The 19,191-nt window shown below is 40.9% G+C and overlaps 1 protein-coding gene across 4 annotated transcripts in view; it reads left to right on the top strand.

The window, feature by feature from the left end:
• bbs5 (Bardet-Biedl syndrome 5) overlaps nucleotides 1-19,191 on the top strand; it is a 65,056-nt gene that overhangs the window by 32,002 nt on the left and 13,863 nt on the right. For 3 of the 4 annotated variants that reach the window (XM_059966639.1, XM_059966638.1, XM_059966640.1), the window contains exons 6-9: nucleotides 9,365-9,500; nucleotides 10,090-10,185; nucleotides 11,068-11,130; nucleotides 15,634-15,768. In XM_059966639.1, the coding sequence (XP_059822622.1) occupies nucleotides 9,365-9,500; nucleotides 10,090-10,185; nucleotides 11,068-11,130; nucleotides 15,634-15,768 (430 nt within the window). The remainder of the gene's footprint in view (nucleotides 1-9,364; nucleotides 9,501-10,089; nucleotides 10,186-11,067; nucleotides 11,131-15,633; nucleotides 15,769-19,191) is intronic. The other variant, XM_059966641.1, reaches the window with a different exon arrangement.

The following is a 19,191-nucleotide window of genomic DNA, read 5'->3' as shown; positions in this document are numbered from 1 at the left end:
AGTGGGGATGACTGGAAGAATTGGATCAGCCCATGATTGAATGGCAGAGCAGACTCAATGGGCCGAATGGCCTACCTTGCTCCTGTGTCTTATGGTCTTACGGTTACATTTTGTAACTCCAAATTATAAAACTATTTGAAAGAAAAACTCAGGAGCCAGGGAATGGATGTCTTAGTTTCATTTTTACTTTTAGTGAGGCATGCACATATGGCATGGTGGCATAATGATGTATGCCATTCTTTTACTTCATGCATATAACCTGTAATAAATTATGTAAACAACAAAGATAGCATAATCAAACAATGTATTTACAATATTACTCAAATGTTACTAAAATACCAAAGACACAACACTGCTTACAATCTTCATGTTACCCTTCTATCATCATCCAAATCTCTGCCATGCTTGCTGATTCACATTAGCTTTCACAAGCAAAGCCTCTATTTTAAAAATCTGTATATATGCTTCAAGATATTTCCAAGAGTTGGTATGAAGGATATAGCGGGAATAGCATTTTTAAAGTGTGTTTAGAATGGCTCTATGAAGCAGAAAGTAGAGGATCATTTGTCCTGGACAAATTCTCTTAGAGAATTATAGCTGGCCAAGAGTTTGAAGTGTCAATGAGAGAGCACTTTGGAGAAAGTGATCATAGTTCTGTTTAGAGGTAGCCTCAGAAAGGGTGAGGTTAAGATTATCATTTCAAGGTTAAAAGAGAGGACCTGACAAAATTCGAATCAGCCAGTTGCAGAGGTCTATATCCAATAAATAGGAGTCATTCATGATGAAATAATGGAAGTTTAGGGTCATGTAGGTGAAAGGTGAGCACAGCAAGTCCATAAGAACCCAGAATATCAAGTAATATTGAGGGCTGGGTAAAGAGAACAGAAATCAGAAGGGCATCTTCACACAACATGTAGGGGAGAGCTTAAAAAGAATTAGGAGGACAAAGGAGAGGTACAAAATATCACAGGTGGACAAGATTAAGAAAATCCTATTTGAATGATGTGCCCCTCTCACCCTGTGGAACTGGCACCCTGTTGGTTCGCAGCCAAGATGAGGAGGATCCTAGCTGGGCCAAAAGCTGTGAGAATGGACAACATACCTGGTAAGGTGCTAAGGAATTGTGCTGTCCAGCTATTAGAGGTCTTAAAAGACATATTTAATATCTCTTTGCAAAAGTCTACTGTCCATACAGGCTTCAAGGCAACCACCATCCAAAAGAGTGCCATTAACTGGCCAAAACTATTACCGCTCAGTGGCACTATCCTGAACGATCATGAAGTGCTTTGAGCAGCTGGTAAAGGATCATATAAAATCCCACATTCCAGCTCCATTGGACTTCCTCCTGTCCCATCTAGAAAACGATGACTTATTGTTGCCACGTTGTTGTTTATTGACTTCAGCTCTGGGTTTAATGCAATCATCCTTCAGAGTCTGGTGGGAGAACTATCCTCGTTGGCAGCAATATCTCAAGCTTCATCTCAAACTATCCTCGCTGAGCATTGGTAACCCCAGGGCTTTGTGTTCAGCCTGTTGCTGATTCATAACTGCACTGTCAGATCCAGCTCAAACCACATCAAGTTTGCTGATCACACAACAGTGGTTAGCCTCATCAGCAATATTAATGAGGGAGATAAACTTGTCAAATGGTGTGAGAACAATATCCTGAGTCTCAATGCAGAAAAGTCAGAAGAGATGATTGTGAAGTTCAGGAAGGCACAGGTCAACCACTCTCCATTACACATCAATGGCTCTCCAATGGAGAGAGTGAAGAGCAGACAGCTCTTTGGTGTGGACATAATGGACAATCTAATCAACACCCAACACACCTCCTCATTCGTCAAAAAAGCACAGCAGCATCAACACTTCGAGGAGATTGAGGTTTGCAAGGCTTACCGCTCCCACTCTTAAGAACTTTCTACAGAAGCATCATCAAGAGTGTCCTGTTTGGCTGCATCATTGTGTTGTATGGAAGCTGCATTGTTGAGGATCCCTACCACCCATCCCACATTCTCTTTGACCCACTACCATCAGGAAAGAGGTGCAGGAACATCAGGACTAGGACTGTCAAACTGGGTACAGCCTCTTTCCTCAGGATGTGAAACTAGTGAACGCCCTGCCACCACTGAAGTCTTGTCACCCAGACAGCAAGCTATTTTTTCTACTTTTTACCATTTACCTTTGCTGCACACTACATGCACTTTGAATTATATTTTATTAACTTATTTGTGGCAATATTTTGTTCTGTGTGCTGTGCGTGATATGTTTTGTGGGTGCACTGTAGTCCATAAGAACTTTTTTGTTTGGTTGTACAGGTTGACCTTCACTAATCCGGCACCACTGGGACCTGCGGAGTGCTGGATTAGTGAAAATGCCGAATTACGGAAGGATCACATTATGCAATAGTTAACTGCCTCATCATACCTTTAAAATATAATGTAAATCAGTACAGGTTAGATAATAATGAAGCAAATATTAATTGAGTAGCAAGTGAGATTTCAATAAAGTAATATACTGTACAGGCACAGAAAAAATAAAGGGTGCAGATAAATGTACAGGAATTAACCTATACAGAACAGTTGAGCACTTCTGCTTCTAAAGTGAGACATTTAGTAAACCTTCAGGCAAAGTTATATGTTTGCAAGTGTGGGGTTGTCAGGATCATCAGTATCTTCATCTTGAAAAGTGAGTGAAGCATCAGGAACTGGTGCTGAAACTGGCACAACAGTTTCTTCAAAAACTGTTGATGTTGGTGGTAGCGCATCTGGGTGAGCAGAAATTGGAGAAAAGGGGTCTTCTATACGCCACATTACACGTGACTGCCAGGCGGCCAGGGATTCAGCGCTGGGCTCTTCCCTCTTCACTTGCAGTTACTGACGGAATCCTTGTTAGTTTCTTTTCCTCCGCTTAGTAATATGCTTAAATTCAGCGGGTTGCCACGTCTGATCTGAGGTTGTAGGCAGAAGAGAACAGAGTGCCGGCCAGGCGGCGCCAGAGGGCAGTGCGCAACTGCCAGCAGGCGGGTGAGAAGGCGGACCGACCCAGTGCGTGCCAGCTCCACTACTGCTGGCAGGTGAGATGGGTGGGCGCTGGGCGGCCGTGTCTCATGCAAGTGATATAAATAAATGCAGGAAAGCAAGCAGGAATCGCCTGTCTTTGCTTACAAGAGCGCACCAACACGTGAACAGATTTAGCACAAACAAAACAGTGAGGAGCAGATTTGTACGGTGACCCAGGAAATTTGAGATTACGGTTGCGCGGTAAATTTGAATTCAATGCCGGATTATCGAAGGAACCGGATCACAGGTAGTTTGATTAGTGAAGGTCGTCTGTATATATGTACAGTCAGATGACAGTAAATTTGAACTTGATTTTATAGATCTATTAAGGGCAAGAGGATAATTAAGGAAAGAGTGGAGCCATCACCAGTAGCCCATCCTTGTACAGCCATGTTGATGTCAAGTTCAAGAAAGCTCCCTAACACCTCTACTTCAGGAAGCTAAAGAAATTTGGCATGTCCCTGTCGACCCTTATCAATTTTTATCAATGCACAGTAGCTTGGTATGGCAACTGCTCTGCAAATGACTGCAACAAACTGCAGAGAGTTGTGGATACAGCTCAGCACATACAGGAAATTAGTCTCCATTCCATTGACTCTGTCTATATTACTTGCTGCCTTGGTAAAGTAGCCAGCATAATCAAAGACTCCACCCGTCCCAGTCTCTCTTCTCCCCTTTTCCACAAAGTAGAAGAGGCAAAAGCCTGAAAGCATCTACCACCAGACACAAGGATGACTTCTGCTCCACTGTTATGAGACTATTAAATGGTTCCCTGGAATAATAAGATGGACTCTTGCCTTCACAATCTACCTCACTATGATCTTTCACTTTATTGTTTACCTGCACTGCACTCTCTCTCTAGCTATTACATTTTTATTCTGCATTGTTATTGTTTTGCCTTGTTCTACCTCAGTTCACTGTGTAATGATTTGATCTGTATGAACAGTATGCAAGACAAGATTTTCACTATATCTCAGGCTACGTCCACACTAGACCAGATAAATCTGTAACTGAAGCTTTTTCTCTTCATTTTGACCCTCCATCCACACTGAAACAGCGTTTACCTCCCCCAAAAATGGAGCTTTTCTAAAACACCCTCCAGAGTGTGTAAATTTGAAAACGCAGCTTGGGCAAGAGTAGTGTGGATGGGGTAACCGGAGAGTTCTAAAAACGCTGTCATGACATGCCAGAACAGATGGCGGCATTTCATTGTTGTCTTGAACGCAACTCCCCCATATAACCTAACAATTTCAGAACAGATGTCAATGAGACTGAAGCCAGAAAAATTAGAAATGTACTCACCATATACTTTGACCCATAACTTACTGAGTAAGTATACTCACTTTGCCCTGTTTTCTGTCTTGCTCGTATGAAGGTAGTTTTACCTATTTATGCAAGTACTTCTCTGACAATAGATGTGTAACAGCCTAATGTAACATTGTATGGAAATATTGTTACGTATTCAGGCAACAATAAATATATGAGTTAGGCAAGGGTTTATATAACAAATAACACGTTTATTATACACTGAAAACAAACCCCCCAAAAGTAAACAAACAACGTAACCGGAAATCAGCTGCTGTGCGGCAGCTTAAACAGTTCTTAAAGCGATGTTGCAAAAACAGTTCTTTAAAGTAGTATTGCCAAAAGTTCGAAATGCTCACGGCCCATTTAAGGGAGAGACTTTTTAAGACGATTTAAATTCTCTTTCACATTGCTTTGCTTCAGTCCCCGAAGTCAAACTTTTTCCCACAAAAAATTTACGAAACGAAATGAAACGAAACGGCTTAAAGGCGCTGACCTTTCCTTTATCACACAGTCCTCAATCTATTCTGCTATCCCGCAGAGATTAACACGAGAACAGTCAACGAATTCCTTCCGAATAAGGATTAAACAAGGTCGAACCCATTGCACCGTCGAAAATCGATTCTCCTTGATCTTTAACTCCCGAACTCCGATCTTCACTCTCCACTGATTCTCAACTAGCAGTATTGTAAAGAAACTGCTGGCAATGACCTTTTAAACTTTAGGCATTAGATAAAACTTAATCTTTCAACTAAACTGCGTCATCACATTAAATCATGCAGTGGCATGAAGTCAACATGGCAAATCCAGCCACGAACTGCCCCTCCTCACAGGGTGGGGTCTTCCTTTTATAACCTGTAAAAAAAACCTGTCACATGATCTCTACTGGCGGGAAAATGACATCACTCCACCATCACAAGACCATTACTTCAAGTCCAGTATAGCTTCAACCCCAGTCACGTGACAAGGGTACCACTGTCATGTGTCACGAGTACGTAACAATATAAGATAACACTGATGCAGACATGTTTTATACATTTAACAAAGTGCTTTATTAATGCAACAGAGTTAGTCAGTTTTTCAATGTTTGTTGTCAGCCGGGTCATACTGTCCGTGAACTTCCTGTTGGTTGCCTCCATACGCTCCAGTATTTGTTTTTTATTATTTTTAAGTCCTCCTGTGCAAGAGCCAACAGCTGTCCATCGTTTGGCAATTTTGTTTTAAGTTTTTCTAGTCTGTAACTGGACAAACGCGCACTTTCACAGTGAGATTCAACACCAAATGTGTTGCTTGTTTTCTGGATGTGTCCTGTGCATGCCCGGTAGGAGGGGATTCGCCCAAATTCCCGTTTTAATGTGGACCCAGGTATTTTCAAAAACGCTAGATGGGGACGCCTATCGTTTTTACACTAAACTGGCATTTTCAAAATTATTCAGTCAAGTGTGGATAAAGCCTCAATCCATGTGACAATAATAAACCACTTCCAATTACCTGAGACATCAAAAGAACAACTTATGGGTGGAGCCAGAAGAAGTAGGTGAGATCTTAAATGAATTCTTTGCATCTGTATGCATCACGTTGTTTGATATTATATTTGGATAGTTCAGGGAGGGCAAAAATGAAATTCCAAAGAGGAGGAAGTATTGGATATCTTGGTGGGTTTAAAGCTGGATAAATCCTCAGCCTAATAAGATGTATCCATTTTACTGCAGTAGGCCACGGTAAGCATAGCTGAGGTCCCAGTTGTTTTGTGACCAACAAATGTTCCTTTATTCAAAAAGACAGCAAGTGAGTGAGTACAGGCCTGCCAGACTAGCACAATCGGTAGGGAAGGTATTGAGAAAAGTTCTGAACAGAATCAATAAACATTTGGAAAGGCAGGGTTTTGGTCAGAGATACTCAGCAAAGCTTTGCTGGTGAGAGATTGGGACAGACAAATTGAGTTTTTTGAAGAAATAATAAAATGATGAAAACTGTGAGTTCAATATAGTCTAAATGGACAAATAAGAACCTTGACAAAGCCCTTGTGTGAAATTGTTCCAAAATGCTACAGTCCAGATGCAAGGCAAGTTGGCAAATTGGATCCAAAGTTTGTTTGGTAATAAGAGTCAAAGGATGAAATATAAATTTAGTGATTGTAAGGACCAGTAGTTTGCCAGAAGGAACAAAGCTGGAAACCACCTTGTTTATTTTTGATGTGACTGGTTGGAATGATTAAAACATTTGCAAATAACATGACTTGAGCCACAATTGGTAAAATGAGCAGAGAAATGGCAGATGGAATTTAATCTCTCTGTGAGGTGAAGTACTTTGAGAGGTCACAAAGATAGGACCTATACCATGAATAGTAGGACCAAGGGAATATTGAGGAACAGAGCAACCCTAGTGTACAAGTCCCAGGATTCTTGAAGGTGGCAGTACAAGTAGCTAAGATGGTGAAGATGGCATACAGAACACTTGCCTTTATTAACCATGTATTCGATGTATAGATGTATTCGAACAACTTCACAATACGACAAACAAAAATTCTGGAAGAGCTCAGCCAATCAAAAACATCTGTGGGGGGAAAACGCTCGGTTGAGGATCCTTCATCAAGACTAGACTGTGTTTGCCCCACTTGACATACGTGATTGCACTGAAAAGGGTGCAAAGGAGCCCCATCACGTTGTTGCCCGGAATAGGAGTACTTCAGCTATGAGGAGAAATTAGATGTTTGTTTACCTTTTTTTGAAAGGCGAAGCCTCAAACAGTATAAAAATTATGAGCATTAATACAGCAATCAATAGGACATTTTTCCAATACCAAAGATGTCTAATCTAAAGGGCAGAGGTTTGGGGTCAGGGGTTTAGAGGGGATTTGAGAAAGAATATTTTTATCCAGATGTTTGGGATGTGGAATACATTGCCTGAGTGGGTGTTGGAGGAATGTATTCTCACAATATTTAAAAAGTATCTTATATTTAAAACACCGTGACTTGCCAAAGCATAGAAGGCTACAGACCAGGTACTGGTAAATGGGATTAGTATAAGTTGTTGACCATCTTGCAACTAGTTATGGTGGCCACAGGACCTGTTTCTGTGCCATGTGACTTAGTTCCTTCCAATCTCCATGATCTCTCATAGTTCCGCATATCTGCAACTTCTCAAAACTCTGACCTTCAGTCATTCTGCTGTAAACCGTTTTATCACATGCCATCCAGGCAATTAGCTCTGAAATAAATTTCTTAATTCTCTGCTTTCACTAAGACAATTCTTCGAACTATATAATACTATATATATACATACACACACACACACACACACATGTATATACTATATAAATATATAATTCTATAATACCTCACCAATGTGGATTTGTGCCAGATTTTAGATAATGCATTGAAACTTGTTATGTTATGCTACATTAAAGGAGCTATATAACTTTTAGAAATACTTTTTTTTCAAAATAGCGTTGTAGAATTCAGGGTTATTAATATTGTATATAAGTGAAAGTACACTTTAGTGCTGAAATTGAGTTCTCCTATTATTAAAATCAGGAATATGGATGATAAAATTACAGGCTGTATAAAAAGATCTTACAAATCATTATCAGGATTAGGAGGATTCAGAATGTCACACAATATTTTGAATTCAATTATATTACTTTTCTGACCTCTTCTGAATAAATTAGACCAAATATTTGATAGCTATGCTTGTGGCTCAGGGATCAATATACTTTTGGACAAGAGAGATCAAAGAATGTAAGGTCAGTACATGAAAAGTGTTAATGACACTAAAGGTCAACCACATCCTTATTAAATGTAAGACCACATGCAGTGGCCTATTACTGCTTCTATAGTATGATGTGCCTGAAAGATCTGTATATTCTCCACAACAATTTTCTTGAGACTGATCAAAGAAGAAAATTTGCCTGGCATTTCCCCTGTGTACGTACAGAAACTGTATGAGGGAAGATTCATAATTGGCTCTGCTTGTCCATCAAATAGCCAGCTGACACTAATTGTCAATGAAACTTGAAACTTCAGAAGATTGCTGGTTACAAAATGATGTTGATTGCATTGTTGCTAACTATTGCATTTTTAGTACTTCTGACAAAAGACTTCTGTATCTATTAATGTTTAATTTTTGCAATAAACAAAATACTTTTTTTCTGCTATAAATTTTCAGAATTCAAAAATAGATGTGAAAAGTAAATATTCACAGTCAAGTCAATTTTACAGTGATGTGACAAGTCCCTTAGTTAATGAGATTTTATTCCTTTGTTAAAATTATAAGTGATAAAGTTCTGGCTGGTTAATGAAGTAACATTATACTTGAAGATATTGGGCAGAATTAGGCCATTCAGTCCATCAAGTTTGCTCTGCCATTTCATCGTAACTGATTTATTATCCCTCTCAACCTCATTCTACTGCCTTTGAGACCCTTACTAATCAAGAACATCTGCTTTAATCAACCTCCATTTTATCTAGACCCAATGACTTGGGCTCCACAACCATCTATGACAATGAATTCCATAGATTCACTACCTTTTAACTAAAGAAACTCCTCCTCATCTTTGTCCTTTTTATCTGGCCACAAAATCATCAATTCCATTATCTATATCTTTGCCATATAATGTGAAAAGTACCTGTTCCAACGCTGACCCCTGTAGATAATCACTAGGCACAAAAAGGCTCTTTGCCTCTTGTCAGTCAGCCAATCTTCTGTCCATGGTAGTATCTTTCAAATAATACCATGGGTTCTTATCTTGTTTACCAGCCTCTTCTTAAAAGCCTTCTTTCTGAAAATCCAAGTAAACAACATTCACTGCCTCTCCTTCGTCAATGCTGCCTGTTATTTGCTCAAAGAATTCCATCAGATTTGTCAGGTAAGATTTCCCCTTAAGGAAACCATACTGACTTCAGCCAATTTCATCATTGAACAATACAGTCTTGTTATCTGATGCTGATAAATTGCAAATGCTTATTTTTTTAATTCACACCTAATTCATCTTCTTTACAGAGCATATGAGACATCAAAAATTTATAGAGATCTTAAGTTAAGAGGCGCTCTCATCCAAAACAAGCAGTTAAGACTTCTACCACAGGAACAGGTTTATGATAAAGTTAATGGTGTTTGGAATCTATCAAGTGATCAGGTATGTTATATTCCATGTTATATACAGTAAAGAGTAGCTTCATTAGGTTGAATTGGGATTTGTAACCATATAACCATATAACAATCACAGCACGGAAACAGGCCATCTTGGCCCTCCTAGTCCATGCCGAACCCTTAATCTCACCTAGTCCCACCTACCCGCACTCAGCCCATAACCCTCCACTCCTTTCCTTTCCATATACCTATCCAATTTTACCTTAAATGACACAACTGAACTGGCCTCTACTACTTCTACAGGAAGCTCATTCCACACAGCTATCACTCTTTGAGTAAAGAAATACCCCCTCGTGTTTCCCTTAAACTTCTGCCCCCTAACTCTCAAATCATGTCCTCTAGTTTGAATCTCCCCTACTCTCAATGGAAACAGCCTGTTCACGTCAACTCTATCTATCCCTCTCAAAATTTTAAATACCTCGATCAAATCCCCCCTCAACCTTCTACGCTCCAATGAATAGAGACCTAACTTGTTCAACCTTTCTCTGTAACTTAATAGATTTTGTAGTAGATTTTGTTTTTGATAGTTCAGTTTTTAATAAATAAAAGTCATATGTGTTTTCCTCTCTCTATAGGGCAATCTGGGAACATTTTTTATTACAAATGTTCGGATTGTATGGCACGCAAATATGAATGATAGTTTCAATGTTAGCATTCCCTATCTTCAAATTGTAAGTTTTATTTACTTTCATATGACAAGCATAATCTTCTTTCTCAAAATATTGTACCTTATTAAAGAAATATTAGAATATAATCTAAAGAATATAAATGTGATTTTTATAGAGTGACATTTTCATCTAATTATTTTATTTGGATTTTGTATTACCGGTAGTATTTTTATAATGAAATTAAAGCAGTCAGTTGGATGGTTAGTTTTATCCAGGGAGCTTTATTTTTTGATGCACTTAGTGTTTTCCATTAGTCTAATGATTTGAAACAAATTTATAGAACTCCTTACTTTTTGGTCTGATATAACCTATTGCTAAATTGGAGAAGGGATCATGTGAGGGACGTCACTCTGAGGCTGCTACTGGGTGTTAGCATGAAGTCATGAAGTGTATGACTAGAGCTCTGGTTCCCAGCTAGTACAGTACTTCCTGATTTGGATGCAAATACTGGCCTATTATGATAAAAGCTTACTCCTAGGTGTGATTAAAAGATTATATTTTTAAAACTTAGTTGAAATGATAACTTAAGTGAATAGCTTGAACTGTATAAAACAATGTGGCTGCATAATTTGCAAATGGGAGAAGGCGTGTTCATTTTTTGGTTCAACTTTTGTGCTTTTTAAAAAGTTTTTTTGCTCTTTTCAGAGTCTCCCATTTATTTAACCCAAGGAAAGTTGAAGCTCAAAAGTAAGGGTTTAATATAACTGAGGTCCAAATTAATCAAGATACAGATAATCTCAGTTTCAAAATTGAATTTACATAATCTTTGTTCCTAAAAATTAATCAGATATCTGATTCTGTGGTTTAAGTGTCTGGAGTTTTTGACATGTTTGGTTATCTTGTGATACATGTGTGGCATAAAGTTTATTTGATGTTTCATTCCAGCGATCTATAAAGATCAGGGACTCAAAATTTGGGCTGGCACTTGTTATAGAAAGTTCACAACAAGTAAGTTCTTAATATGATAATGTTGACAATTTGTTTTAAAAATAATGGTAAAAATAAATCTAAAAATGTGCTATTTTTCATGATGTATTTTGTTTCGATGAACTCACGTGGACAAGGGTGGCATTGTGGCATTTTCTGCTACTTCCTCCCTGGTCCAGGGACCTCCTTTCAATTCTAGCCTCAGGTTTTGTCTGAGTGGAATTAATCATAACTGCAGAGATTTGAAGTGGCTGTTCCACACTGAAAGGTGTGCTGTAGGCCAAATTGTTCCTGTGAGTTACCGCTCAGTTTAGATAAAAGACAAAAGAAATAAAGGAATGTTGATGAACATGTTAAAGAGAGCTAGTTGCAAGGAACATAAGCTGAGCAGTGAATAATGTGATTGCTCTGTTGGAAACCAGCAAGTACTTGATTGATTCTGATTATATTTGTGTAACCCCCTGGGTCGCCTCAGGCTCGCTCAGCTCGTTCTCGTCTAGGGGGAGTAGCCTTCGGCCCCGCCAAACTGGGTAATCAGCTGGTGTGGCTGCTGTGTGAGGTCCCCGCCTCACCCAAAAACAGACAGTACACCATATGCGATTAAATGAGTACAATTTATAAAGGTTACTATAACTAAGTGATTAATAACGATACAGTATATATGAAGAGAAAATTAAAGAAAAGGCGCCAAACTTATCAAAGTCCAAACCACTACGTGCACAGCCGTTGGAGCTCAATTTCTGAAGTCTTCTGGCCACCATTCGATCCCCTCCGAACTCCTCGACTCGCAGCTCAGGACCCTCCGAACTCCTCGGACTCTCCAAACAGCTCAGGACCCTCCGAGTGGTCAACCAAGCACATCTAGCTTCATCCCCCCCCCCCCCCCGTCCTCGGAGAATCTCCCGGCCTTGGACCCCCCTTTGGGGTCCGATCCTCGCCCAGCTTAGAGCATTGCGTCCTCTCTCTCGACCCCCTCGCGCCGATCTGCCCAAAAGCCCGTCAACAAAAGCTTACAGACTCAGAAGAAAGAACATTAATCCCCATTTGGTTTACAAAGGAATACCATTCTCGTTATCAGTAAATTAGCATTCCTGCTAGTTAACAAAAAAGAAGAAACCCTCTTTACACTCTCCCTCCACCAAATAAAAGTCATGTCCTCATGACTACTAAATAACTCGCCACCTTTCCTGCCAACACACCGTAACCCAAGCACAAACAGTGACATCTCCTCCCCACACAGTAACCCTCACGCCCTGTTCCTCAGGCGCTACTTAGGCCAACTATCTGGGAGTTCCCTAACCCTTCTGAGGCCTCCGTACCCCCTCACCTAAACCCTTCAGGCTCGGACACAACTGGGGATACCTTGGGCCCACTACCAACTCCTCTCTCAACCTCTCACTCATGCCCCACACTGCACACAGCTAACCCTCCCCGCTACACCTGACTCAATGGGAGAAGGGCCAAAGGTCTCTTCCTCAATCGAGGGAAAGTCAGCAAAAGGCAGCATGTACCACACATCCAGCACATCATCCATCGAATCTGTATTCTTCCTCATTCCTGTGATCGGTAGCTGCTGTTTGATCTTCTCCAAACGGAAACACGTGGCCTGCACTGCTCCCGCAGTCTCTTCAGCCTCCTGTTCAGTATTCACTGCACTTCTCTCCAGCTTTTTCTTCCTCATGACTTCTTCCAGATCAACTTTCAGGTTTTGCACTTCATTTGAACTGTCGATGGTCATCTTCAGGTTCCCTTCAAGCTTCCGCTTCTCTCTGCTGAGATTCGTCTGTAATTTCTTCACCTCCGCAAACTCCCCTCTCCGGGTTCTCAGTTTGCTATTACCCTCAGTCAGACAACTTTCTTCATTCTCTCCAACTTGTAAGTCTTCCGAATGGTTCCAGATCACTTTCTCCAGTCTCTCCGTCTTCATATCAAACTTGATTCCGTAGAGACAGTCTCTCACGAGCTGCGACCTTCGCCAGCCCTGGCACGTGTCCCGAAAACACTTTAACTTGGTAGTTCTCAGCTGCTCCTGCAACGACCTCACTTCATATTCTCCTGAGGCAAATCCAAATACCAAGAGATCATCCACATACACCAAAACTCCAAACGCCTCCACATCCCCTATGGTCTTCCACCTGCCCCGCAGGAAGGTTGCAAGGGCTCCAGATATGCCCTGTGGCATCTTTTCGGACCCGAAGACTCCTAGGGAATTTATAACGGCCGTCTTCTCCTTGTCGGCCCCACTCATCGGGATCTGGCAACATCCACTCCTCAGATCCAGCACCTTAAACCACTTCACACCACTCAGACAGGCCATCGCCTCTCTGGCCCTCAGGGCCATATTCTGGTCACTGACAGTGCGCCTCTTCAAAGCAATATAATCCATACACACGCTGCCTACATCTTCCACGGCTGTAGGGGCCAGTCGCCGCAACCTCTCTCTCTCCGAGGTGTCTTCAGCAGTCAACTCCCCTCCCTTGTGGTATTTCGCAGCGTCCACGAAGAGGGTCTCACCCTCAGATACTTCCCCCAGGCCGTAACACCACTGGCTCTTGTTTGAATTCGGTATCAGCCCAATGCTGCTACACACGTCCGCACAAGCAGCTCGAAACTCTGGGTGCATCGACAATGCCTCCAAACAGCGCTCACCCGCCTCCTCCGGGCAGGCTCCCAAGCGCACCAGCAGGATTTTGGTTCTCTCTAGAACAGGAACGCTGCCCGTCTCAACAGGGTCCGGACACATCAGCATTAACGAATCATGAACCTCAGTCTCCTCCACATTTGCCTCTAAGAACTCCATTTTCACTGACCAACAACCGTTGTCTGGATAATCACCGGCACTGGTACCCCGAATCTCCAGTGTCCTCAATGTTGTCAAGGGTAAATGCTTCCAATAACGGTTATGAAACAAACTGTACAGCAACTTCACCGGCGCCCCGGTGTCGAGGATGGCTTTAACTTGACTTCCATCCATCCGTAACAACACCTGTGCGCATGGCCCCTCTAAGCCTTCAGGAATAGGGTCTGTTCCTTTCGGGAGTTCCTTGGTACATTGCTGGGAATGTGCTCCCCCAGAGACCCCAAGCCGTTCCCCCACTGGGCCTCCTCTAAGTTTCCCGACACCTCTCGAATCAACGGAACAACTGATCCCCTTGACAGATCCCCTTGGCACCACAAGCAATTTATCTGCCCCCCTAGGCAAAAAGGGATACCCTAAAAACTTCCCACCAATCTCCTGCCACGGATATGATAAGCCCCCCAGCTGCGGCATTTGACTTCCAGTCAAACCACACGCATTTTCCCACACTTTCCCAGAACTGGCAGCGGTCACTTCGAGGTAATTGCGCCCGACAGTTCTAACAAAGTCACCAGCCCGTCTACTCAAACTTTCAACCCGTCCCTGTCGCTTTTCCTCAGCCAAGCACTGCCACTCACCCAACAACTGAGGGGTCCGCTCCGCCCACACTTCCGCCCCTTTAGGGCTGGACATTATTCCAATAACCGGGCGGAGCCCACCACTGCTGAAACATCCCAACCTGTCACTCCTCACTCTCCAAACAGTACGGACAACCCATGGTCCCACCACCATTTCGTCAGAACTAGTTGGAACTCGAACAACGACCTCGAGGCTAACAACAGCAGCCACCCCACCCAACACACACGCAGCGATAACCAGCAATCACACACCCACAAAGACACACCAGCTCTTCGCCGCAGACACAATTTAAAGAGGGTGATCACACAGCTTCCACAGAAATCAATCCCGGACGAGCACCCCACAATGTAACCCTCTGGGTCGCCTCAGGCTCGCTCAGGTTCTCGTCTAGGGGGAGTAGCTTTCGGCCCCGCCAAACTGGGTAATCAGCTGGTGTGGATGCTGTGTGAGGTCCCCGCCTCACCCAAAACAGACAGTACACCATATGCGATTAAATGAGTACAATTTATAAAGGTTACTATAACTAAGTGATTAATAACGATACAGTATATATGAAGAGAAAATTAAAGAAAAGGCGCCAAACTTATCAAAGTCCAAACCACTACGTGCACAGCCGTTGGAGCTCAATTTCTGAAGTCTTCTGGCCACCATTCGATCCCCTCCGAACTCCTCGACTCGCAGCTCAGGACCCTCCGAACTCCTCGGACTCTCCAAACAGCTCAGGACCCTCCGAGTGGTCAACCAAGCACATCTAGCTTCATCCCCCCCCCCCCCCCCCCCCGTCCTCGGAGAATCTCCCGGCCTTGGACCCCCCTTTGGGGTCCGATCCTCGCCCAGCTTAGAGCATTGCGTCCTCTCTCTCGACCCCCTCGCGCCGATCTGCCCAAAAGCCCGTCAACAAAAGCTTACAGACTCAGAAGAAAGAACATTAATCCCCATTTGGTTTACAAAGGAATACCATTCTCGTTATCAGTAAATTAGCATTCCTGCTAGTTAACAAAAAAGAAGAAACCCTCTTTACATTTGCATCATTGTAAATAAGTGAATATATCAGTAGGAGTTATTGTAAAAGTTCTTGTTATTTCTAGAGTGGAGGATATGTGCTTGGCTTTAAAATTGATCCTATGGAGAAACTTCAAGAGGCAGTTAAAGAGATAAACTCTTTGCATAAAGTTTACTCTGCCTGTCCGATCTTTGGGGTCCAATATGAAATGGAGGAAAAGGTGTGTATTTATTGCATTTAAAACATTATGACCCATTGTTTTGTGCTATTATTTAGATTTCATAGAATGTGATTTTTTTTAAGGGGACAAGCATCTAACTACTCTGATCTGTTAGATAAGTCAGGACAGCCAAATGAACATAAGTTTCTTGTTGTTTTCTCTTAGCCATGATACCATTCATCTTATTTAATAAAAAAAGGAAATACCAGCAACATAACATGTTAGGTAGCATCTATGGAGGGAGAAATGTTCCAAGACATTTACCCCTCAGCACAATTCATTGTGATCTTTGATGTCTGAATGAAATACCAACGATGGCAAAAGATAAAATAGAGCTGAGGATCAGGGTAACTTTCAGATACAGTGAGTTTGTGATGATACAGAGGGAGGTCAAGAGCATATGTGTATCAAAGCAAAGATTTTGGAGTGTGACAATAATCATTTGCCAATGCTATGTATTTTGAACTTGTCTTTGATTTTTAAGTAGATCTGAACGATCAGGAAAAGGATTCAACAGGAATCCACATGGGTTGAAACTGGAGACATTTGCTAAGGAAATAGATGTAAATTGGAAATGAGATCTGGGGTGTTCTGATGATGTTGGTTAACATCTGTTCCTCTGGGCCCTTTTAGATTGCAGATTGTTGAATAGAATTTGCCACAATCAAGTTAGCATCTCTCCTTTTTTAGAGTCACAAACATTTTTAATACAATTAATTAAGATCTGGAACTCATTAATTGAGATGGGCAATTTGCACGTTGGAGCACAGAAACTCAAAAGGAAACTCGATAAAGACTGAAAATAAAAATCAAAGCAGAGCTAAGGAATGGAAGGCAAGTGAGCGGGCAAGTTAGTGTTATGTTTGACAAATTTAAGTAAATCTGTTTGTTCCTTTGGCAGATCATGATGTGTGATCTTGGATGCAAGCATGTGCTTTCTTCTTGCAAGTTCCTTTTTTCACAACTTCTCATAAGGTTTAAAGCATATTCCTTTCAATTTAACACCAAATAACCAATCTCTATAGAAAAAGAGATGTGCTTGATGTGGTATTGTTTTAAGAAACTGTTAATAGTTTACAATAAAAAATTGTTTTCTCATTATAACAATATTCCACAGGCTGTAAACAGCTGCACAGAAATTTTATAACTCATGTTGCTCTAGCAAACATGACTGGACAGGACAGTGCATGTCCTACAAGTTATGCAGGTTTTAGATTGCTGTAGTAGCATATCAAAGTCAATCTTGCAAATTACCAAAAAATCTGTAGAGGAATGTAAAATGCAAAAGATCATAGTTTTGATTGTTTTATGTATTGATAATCATTTACCTTGGGGATTCCAGCTGCTACTTGATAAGGTCATAGTAATATTCAAAATATTAACCTTTGTATTGTAAATGTCATAACTGTTAACTTGCCAAATATATTAAACACAGTGGCCCCACTAAGGATAAAAAAGAAATCTTTAGAGAGCATAAACTGGATTTCCACAGTTATGCAAATGACACACAATTGTCTATCTCGGTTGAGCCTGATGATGATAATACCCTATCTTTGACTTGTGGTCTGGCTGCAATAAACAAATGGATGAGCAATAATTTCCTTAAACAAAATGAAGATAAAACTGAAATACTTTTGATTGGTTCCAAAGCCAAAAGATAAATCTTGATAAATTTGGGAACTTGGTTCTCCAAGTAAAATCAAAAGTAACTAGTCTGCGTGTTATTCTTGATTTAGATTTGTATTTTAAATCCCACATAAAGAAAATAACCAGAACAGCATTTCTATACTTAATAAAAACATAAGAAATAGGTGCAGAAGTAGACCACCTGCCCGTCGAGCCTGCTTCTCCATTCAATAAGATCATGGTTGATCTGGCTATGGACTCATCTCCACCTACCTGCCTTTTTCCCATAATCCTCAATTTCCCTACTCTGCAAAAAATATTGCAAAGGTACGCTTGTTTCTGTCACATAATGATGCTGAAAACGAATTAATATCTTTATATTGAATAGACTAAGATTACTGCAATGCACTTTTTACTGGCCTTCCAAAGCAATCTATTGACAAACTTCAGCTCACTGAGAATACCACATTAAGACTTTTAATCAAAGCCAGGATGAAGGGGCAACATATCACTTCCATATTTGCTACTCTGCGTTGGCTTCCTTTATCTTTTAGAATAGATTTTAAAGTTCTCTTACTTGTTTTTAAAGTTCTTAATCATCTGGGACAGGAGTAAATGTCAGAATAGTTTTCCTTTTATAATCCTGTTTGAGCTCTCAGGTCTTCTTCCATTGGTCTTTAAATTTAAATGATTTCCCTCAAGTGATAATTAGCAGGTCAGCTTTTTTGAACTCTTCAACTGTGGAATTCAATTCCTAATAATATAAGGGATGCAGACTCAGTTGACACTTCTAAGCACCAGCTCAAAACCTATTTATTTAACCTTGATTTTAGCTAACATCTTTTTGTCTTTCATTTTTATATTTTTTTAATTTATTTTCATATTTGTGCTTTTATTCCATTGTAAAGTACTTTGAACAACATCATCTGTCTGAAAAGTGCTCTATAAATTTATTATTATAAGCAACTGGTTGGATTTTATTTTCATTGCTAATTAGTGAATTCCAAAGGTGAGTTTGGGAGTGGTAGTGGAGGATTGCTTCTCTGAGTGGAGGCCTGTGACTAGTGGTGTGCCACAGGGATCAGTGCTGGGTCCATTGTTATTTGTCATCTATATCAATGATCTGGATGATAATGTGGTAAATTGGATCAGCAAATTTGCTGATGATACAAAGATTGGAGGTGTAGTGTACAGTGAGGAAGTTTTTCAAAGCTTGCATAGGGATTTGGACCAGCTGGAAAAATGGACTGAAAAATGGCAGATGGAGTTTAATGCAGACAAGTGTGAGGTTTTGCACTTTGGAAGGACAAACCAAGGTAGAACATACAAGGTAAATGGTAGGACACTGAGGAGTGCAGTAGAACAGAGGGATCTGGGAATACAGATACATAATTCCCTAAAAGTGGTGTCATAGGTAGATAGAGTCGTAAAGAGAGCTTTTGGTGCATCGGCCTTTATAAATCAAAGCATTAAGTGTAAGAGTTAGAATGTTATGATGAGGTTGTATAAGATTTTAGTAGGGTTGAATTTGGAAAAGGTTGAAAGATTGCAGAGAAGGTTTACAAGGATGTTGCCGGGACTTGAGAAACTGAGTTACAGAGAAAGGTTGAATAGGTTAGGATAGTGGTCGCCAATCCGTCAATCGTGATCAACTGGTCGATCTTTGAGACTTTCCCAGTAGATCCCGAAAAAAATGAAAAATAAATACACAAATACTGTTGAGAGATTGTTTCCGGGTTGTGGGGTTTTAGTTCTGCTCTTCCTGCCCAGTGCACAATACTCCCCCGCAATACACAG

This window comes from Hypanus sabinus, chromosome 4 (genome assembly GCF_030144855.1).
Source record: "Hypanus sabinus isolate sHypSab1 chromosome 4, sHypSab1.hap1, whole genome shotgun sequence".
Taxonomy (NCBI): domain Eukaryota; kingdom Metazoa; phylum Chordata; class Chondrichthyes; order Myliobatiformes; family Dasyatidae; genus Hypanus; species Hypanus sabinus.
Note: the sequence above shows the minus strand (reverse complement) of the source record. Positions and strands in the feature narration are given on the sequence as shown.